Here is a 7,571-nt window from a genome sequence, read left to right as displayed (position 1 = left end):
CTGCATGTTCAAGCAATTCTCCTGTCTCAACTTCCCAAGTAGCTGAGACTACAGGCACACGTCACCACACTCGTCTAATTTTTGTATTTTTAGTAGAGACAGGGTTTCACCATGTTGGCCAGGCTGGTCTTGAATTCCTGACCTCAGGTGGTCTGCCCGCCTCAGCCTCTCAAAGTACTGAAATTACAGGCATGAGCCACTGCGCCTGGCCTGATTTTTATATTTTTAGTAGAGACAGGGTTTCACCATGTTGGCCAGGCTGGTCTTGAACTCCTGACCTCAAGTGATCCACCTGCCTGAGCCTCCCAAAGTGTTGGGATTACAGGCATGAGCCATGGCGCCCGGCCTATCTCTTAATCTTCTAATTACTACCTTTAGGTACCATAGTCTCCTTGTTGCAGTTACTCATTTTCCTTTCCTCTGCCCTCAGTCCAAAGCAATTTTACTTCAGTGAGTAGATGCCCCTTAACTATACATACTTGCCCCCAAAACCATCTGATTTTCTCAAGGTTTTTCTGCATATGACAGCCCTCCTTTAACCTAAACTCCATTGCTGAGTGAAGATAAAGTTGGGGATAAAAACATGGAGTGAAGAGATAACTAGGTGTAACTGACAGAACAGAAATGAGTTACTTAAACAGGAATAAGCATATTATTTAGTGACCTGGAGGTAACCTAAAAACAAAAAATCCATTATTTAAAAACTGTCCTGTGTACTAGTAGTAGAGTTTGGTAGAGAATTAGTTTTTTTCACTATGAACTCTTACTACTGACTTTTTAAAAGCAATGAGTTTATTTGGAATAACAGTCATTTTTTTTTTTTTGAGACGGAGTTTCGCTCTTGTTGCCCAGCCTGGAGTGCAATGGCACGATCTCGGCTCACTGCAGCCTCTGCCTCCCGGGTTTCAGTGACTCTCCTGCCTCAGCCTCTCGGGTAGCTGGAATTACGGGTGCCTGCCACCTTGCCCAGCTAATTTTTGTATTTTTAGTAGAGACGGGGTTTCGCCATGTTGGCCAGGCTGGTGTAAAACTCCCGACCTCAGGTGACCCCTCGGCCTCCCAAAGTGCTGGGACTACAGGCGTGATCAGGCGTTAGCCATTCTGCCTGGCCTAATACTTTTTTTTTTTTTTGAGAGTCTCGCCCTGTCGCCCAGGCTGAAATGCAGTGGTGCAATCTCAGCTCACTGCAACCTCCGCCTCCCGGGTTCAAGTGATTCTCCTGCCTCAGCCTCCAGAGTAGCTGGGCTTATAGGTGCGCGCCACCACGCCTGGCTAATTTTTGTTTTGTATGTTTAGTAGAGACGAGGTTTTACAATGTGGGTCAGGCTGGTCTTGAACTCCTGACCTTGTGATCCACCCACCTCGGCCTCCCAAAGTGTTGGGATTACAGGTGTGAGCCACCATACCCGGACTGGAATATATATATTTTTTAATTTTGTTTGGAGGCAGGGTCTTGTTCTGTTGCCCATTCTGAGTGCAGTGGTGGATCATGGCTCACTGCAGCCTCCAATTTGGGCTTAAGTGATCCTCCCTCCTTAGCCTCCCGAAGTGTTGGGATTACAGTTGTGAGCCACCACACCGGCAAAGAAAATCAACCATGCTCCAGCTAATAATCACTTCAGCAATTATCCTGAATTTGTGTCATTTTGCAAACTTTGCCATTTGACTTTATCTGATACCTTAAGAAAGTTATCCTTAATAATTTTCATATTATTCACTGGAAAACTAATTCACTGATGATCAAAACAAGTACCAAGTGTCTGATGCTCTTTGAGTATCTATTGCCAGGGCATGAGAGCTCCTTAAATTCTCACTCTGTTGCCCAGGCTGGAGTGCAGCAGTGCAATTTTGGCTCACTGCAATCTCCGCTTCCCGGGTTTTCATGCAATTCTCCTGCCTCAGCTTCCAGAGTAGCTGGGATTACAGGTGCGCACCACCATGCCCAGCTAATATTTGTTTTTAGTAGAAATGGGGTTTAACCATGTTGACCAGGCTTGTCTCTAACTCCTGACCTCAGATGATCCACCTGCCTCTGCCTCCCCAGGTGTTGGGATTACAGGTGTGAGTCACCACACCCAGCCTTGAATTCTATTTGTTATCCTAGATTTTTAGTACCTAAAGACCCAGTCTTACTCCACAAAAAGAACACTTTATATTGATATCCCATGTCAGGAGGAATTCCATTTCTTGGCAAAGAAACCTATAGGCCTGCTGTGAGTTGGTTACAAATACCATAAAGACACAATCAGTTTTGCCATGTAAAATAATTTGTACAAACTCTGACAAAGTGTCTTCTAATTATCAGCATTTATGGAGGAAGGGACCATCTACAGATAATAACCAATCAATGGACCTTTGAAACAGTCAGACATAACAAAAAATAGCTACTTTGCCAAATCAGAACAATTTTCAAACAAGGTATCCTCTTGGTGGTTTCAGATTAGGAACAGAGTAACCCTTTCATAGTTTAGCCAAAATTTAGTGTTAGAATTATATTAACGTCTATACAAATATATTAAGTAGTTTTATAATAGCTACATCAATCATTTAATTTGATCTTCACAAACATGCTACCAAGTACTGGGCAAATATCTTACCTAGATGAGGAAACTGAGGCTCAGAAAAGTCCAGGCTCTCTGCTCTTGAGTAAAAGCTGGGATTAAACCCTGGACTTTCTGAAACAATTCAATCTTTTTGACAGTACCAAGCAACTTTTCAGAAAGCATATACGGAAACAGAATACAAAGTATTACTTAACTAACTCTTAATTACTCTAAATTTTGGATACCTAAGCAAATACGTTATTTTAGTAAATTTAATTAGAACTACATTTCAATCTGTTTTTAAATTCAAAGATCTGATACAACTTACTGCATTTATATGTCGATCACTATGAAATTTGTGAAGGAGAAATATCTGCCTAGTTCTTATTTAGAGTAAGACTTAATTGCTTGTCCACAGATGAGTACCCAGAAATAAGATATAAACCATTTTCAGGGGAAAACATGCATGCATTTATTTTTAAGAATTCCCAATAAGGGGGGAAAAATTCAACATCTTTAAAAATGTGTTTATTTTTTAAAAAATCAGTTGTGTACAAAAGTGTTTCGTAGTTTTTAATTCTCAAGACAAATACCCCAACCCTCCACCCCACAGCCCACCCTGCTTCAATGGTATTTCTGGTAACCCACCCATTTTCCCCTTACAGGAAGTTAACGGCTCAGAATAGACCCTCCTACAGAATTTATCATCACTAACAGATTGTTTAGAATAGAGATCTAGAGAAGCTAACAAGCAAGGTTCCCTATAATGGCAGTAGACTTCCAGCAGACACCACAACAAAGCACCATCAATTGCTGAAAGCTAAAAAATAGATATTATTTTCAATAATATTTCATTTTCTATTGGAAAAGTTTTTTAAATTACATTAAATAAGTCTCTTTCCCCCCAAAGAAATAGTCTAGCTTTTATTATGATGCCTGTAAAAAGTAGGTAACAGCAAGCAGACAAGGATCGTTAACAGCACAGTGTAATGATTTCTATCCACTCACACCTAGAATCAAACTGACAAACTGTGCCACACCTGATTATATATAGCAGCATGGTTGAAATAACCAAGCAAAAGGTGACACATTCAAGACTTCCATTTAGGTGATTGCAAGTTCATGAGGGTATATCAGTCCAATGAAGCAGTAACAGAACAAATGGGACAAGGGAGATACTAACACTCCCCTACCCCTATGCCACAAGATCTTTGATCTGTATTGCAGCAGTGCAAATAGAATGTGTGACATAATATGTAGACACTGAAGAAAAGTCACACTTGGGAATAAAGGCTATTTATCAGTAAATACTTCAAGTTGCCTTCTTCCCAGTGACAGCAACTGGCTGATGGTAAGCATTTACTTTAAACTGATACTAAAAAGAATGGAAACATAATTTTTAAATCAATGGTTTGTACCCTGGAATTGAAATTCCTTAAACTAGAAAAAGTGATTAATACAACGACATTTTGTAGAAGTCCATGAAATAAAGTTAACTGTAAACAGACGGCTTCCTTTTTCCTATCTAAACATTGTTTCCCTCTACATACTAGAAGGTATACCTGGCTCCAGCTGTTCCCTACCCCAATCCATCTTAAATCTTTAAAACAACAACAACAAAAATTCATAATTTCCTATTTTGCTACACAGGATTGTAAAACATTACCATACACCTACTGCACAGTTTTAAAAGCTCAAATCAGGCATACACTTATACCCAAAATCTGCTTTTCACATTGGTAAACTTATTAAGCAGCCTCAACAGTAATACAGTATGCTGCATTCTGTAGTGCATAAATAAGCAAAATCCGTTTAAACTGCCAATTCTTTCTTGCAGATACTTAAAAAGAATTATTTTGCATAGTTTTATGTGCCAACAATCATAAATGTGTATTACTTCTAAAAAATGAAAAAAAAATCAAGTCTTTCATTTCATAGATTATTCTCTTCAAAAGCAAAATACTTAGACTCCATTTATATATCCTTGAATGTGTTACGTGTTTAAGTAAATCATAGTTGTAATTCCAAACATTTCGGGGTGCCAACTCAGAGCACCTAATTCAGTACCTAGTTCCTCAAATATTTATATACCACTGAATACTTATTTGGGTCCACTAACTGCCATTCATTCATTCATTCATTCATCAGTACTGAAATACTATACAGCTAATTACTTCTTCTTTTAAAAGAGGCACATACTCAGGAAACAGGCCTGATTATAACAAAACCCTACTGGAGTATCAGTGACTTCTAACAAATCGGCCTGCCCTAAATGGCATTTCACTGGATTTTTTTTAACATAATTTTTGAGGCTTTTAAAACTGACAAACGGAGCCAACTCAAAAATATTAAGAATTACAAAAATAATTTCCACCAGGGTACTTTTCCCCTAGGCCTGATCTTTTAGTGTCTTTTTTTCCAAACATATTTAAGACCAGAGGAAAAAAGCAATTGCTTTAGTTTCTATGTTTGGGTAACTAAATCTACCCACAGACAAGAGAATAACAAAAACCAAACAGTACAGTGGGAAATATACCAGAAAGAAAAAAAAGATCATCACATTAAATGTAAATGAGGTAAATTTTTATCATAAAGTATCTTTTATGAAGAATGTCTCAAACCAAATATCGTACTTTCCAATTTCTTGGGCACTGGGGATGTTGAAGTGTAGTTAGATGAGTATATAACCCTATAGGGCTCATGTGCATAAAAATCAAAGCAGGATATAGCTGCCTCCAAGAGCATGTATGTATGTATATATGTAAAATGCTTGACCTTTAGAAACCTCTGAGCTCTCTCACCTTTGTTTAACCACAGGACAATTAAATATACCCTGATAATACAGGCAAAAAATAAACTGGGTAGATGTGTCTGATATTTTTAAACCCAAATTCTACTAATACTACCAAGTTGCCCTCCACTTAAAAAAAGTAATTCTAACCAACACTGGAGAAAAACCATCCACATTTTCACACAATCCCACCTTACTTCAAAATATAAAGTACAAGGTTTCAGGTATTTAAAATAAATAAAGAAAAATCTTGTTTCCTTTGGCATCTTTAGAAAATAAACTACAGCAATAAAAAGAGGTGACTGTATAAAGACATGCGTAAGCAAACATATGGGGAAAAAACAGCAACTTGTGTTTAGTATGCAATAATATCAACTATAAGAGTTTACTGTTAATTAGGAAAGCCTTACAAATTTTTGGAAGAACCTTCACATTTTTAACATTACAATATATTTAATAATGGTTCTTTTATTGCTTCTAGTATCAAGATTATTGAGAAGTCAAATGAAGTTATACTGACGTTATGATTCAAAAATTATCTTCCAAACACTTAACGATTATAATTTAAGATAAATAACACTTAAAGAAAGCAAACCTTTTATAATATGACTTTCAATATACAGCCTTACTTTAATTCAGTCTGATTCCATAACATTTTTGTTATTTTGTATTGGTCCTAAAAATTTAAAAAGAATTGTATTTCTATATATAGAACTGCCTGCATAAATCCACTTCAACCTTCATATAATGGTCACATTCGTGTTTGATCTTGCAAAACTAATAATTTTCAAACTTTTGAACTTAGAATGAAATGTAAATTTAATACAAATAGTCTGACTATGTACAAGAGAAGGTAAAGTTTTCAATTCTCATATTATCAGAAACATCATAAAGAAAGCTAGATTTATAACACACTTCTATTCCTATGTGCATCTGAAGTATGTACAATAAAACACCAACACAGCTTTCATGTGTCAATAGGGGAAGTGCAAGCAAGAATGACTGGAAGTATCCAATAAAGCAATCTCTATAGACCCCAAAATCAGGCTAAAAACTGCGAACAGCTGACTGCATCCTTGCCAGTTCTCAAAGAAAAATTTCATCATTTAAAAAATAGGAGTCAAATTCACTGAAAAACTAAGTTGGGTTCTTTCATTAAACCTGGGAATAATGTAACATCAAGTATTTACTATTTTTGCAAGAGAAATAAAATTGGCAGTTCCATTTTCACATTACTTACGAAAAATTTAAGAGTGTTTGAAGAACTGGGACAAAACATTCCAAACCTACGACCTAAAAATGAAGCAAGGGATACATACTGTCCCTTCAGCACATTTCCCCACCTAATACAGAGAAATTTACCATTAGAGTATTAGCTGTGTGTGGCAAGGCAAGGGTGGGCGGGGGGGGTCAAGTGGGGGGAACAGACACTATGTCCCAGTCTGTTGACAAGGACAAAAAGGCTCTGAATAGGTCACCATCTTCACTTCTGAATAAATTTCATATTTAAGAATTCTCAAATGCTTAAAATGGTGGTCTTTTCAGCTACCCATCCTAAGAAGTCAAGTACAAGCATGCAAGTAAATTCACAGGCACAGAGGATCCATGTTAAAAACAGTTAAGGTAGCTGTGATGCAACACCAACAATTTGAATGGCCCTGACACACTCAAAATATTATCTTAATTATTCAACAACATCCTGAAGCAAACTCTTGCTAGTCTTGGTACACTGCTAAACACTAAAGTAGCATGTTTCTTCCATGGTTTTAGCTTAGCTCAAGGAATTTTTACACTATTAAGAAAAAAAATTAAAGTATTTCCCCTTTTTAAATTTACACAGACGTTTAATTAGCTTTATTTACAGAGCAGGGATTTTTTTTTTTTCTCAGTCTCCAATGGTGCCTAGATAACATCATTAGGCAAGAATGCCAGTTTAAAAGAAATCTATGCAGAATCCTAAAAATAACAGATGTTGGTGCTCCTCAAGAAGAGGCAAGCTTGACTATATCAGCAGCTCTCTATGCCTCAGTTACTCAGAAGCAATTCTGTTGCAGTCTCTACATCCCATGATTTTGAAGACAAGGCCACTATTACTGCATTCTGTAGAGAAGAAAAGGGGACAGGAAATTAAATCTCAAGGAAACATTTAAACAATACTGAATCATTCACTCTTTATACTGGGATTTAACACCTTGTGTCTTTTCTGTAAGTTGATTTACATTTGCAGTGCATGAAAA

The 7,571-nt window shown here is 37.1% G+C and overlaps 1 protein-coding gene across 3 annotated transcripts in view; it reads right to left on the bottom strand.

The window, feature by feature from the left end:
• Nucleotides 1–2,990: 2,990 nt before the first annotated feature.
• UBE2K (ubiquitin conjugating enzyme E2 K) overlaps nt 2,991–7,571 on the bottom strand; it is an 86,509-nt gene continuing 81,928 nt past the window's right edge. For all 3 annotated transcript variants that reach the window (XM_054485482.2, XM_054485481.2, XM_063664479.1), the window contains one exon: nt 2,991–7,434. In XM_054485482.2, coding sequence (XP_054341457.1) covers nt 7,360–7,434 — 75 coding nt within the window. In that variant the 3' untranslated portion in view covers nt 2,991–7,359. The remainder of the gene's footprint in view (nt 7,435–7,571) is intronic.

The sequence above is a fragment of the Pongo pygmaeus genome, chromosome 3, assembly GCF_028885625.2.
Source record: "Pongo pygmaeus isolate AG05252 chromosome 3, NHGRI_mPonPyg2-v2.0_pri, whole genome shotgun sequence".
Classification (NCBI taxonomy): domain Eukaryota; kingdom Metazoa; phylum Chordata; class Mammalia; order Primates; family Hominidae; genus Pongo; species Pongo pygmaeus.
Note: the sequence above shows the minus strand (reverse complement) of the source record. Positions and strands in the feature narration are given on the sequence as shown.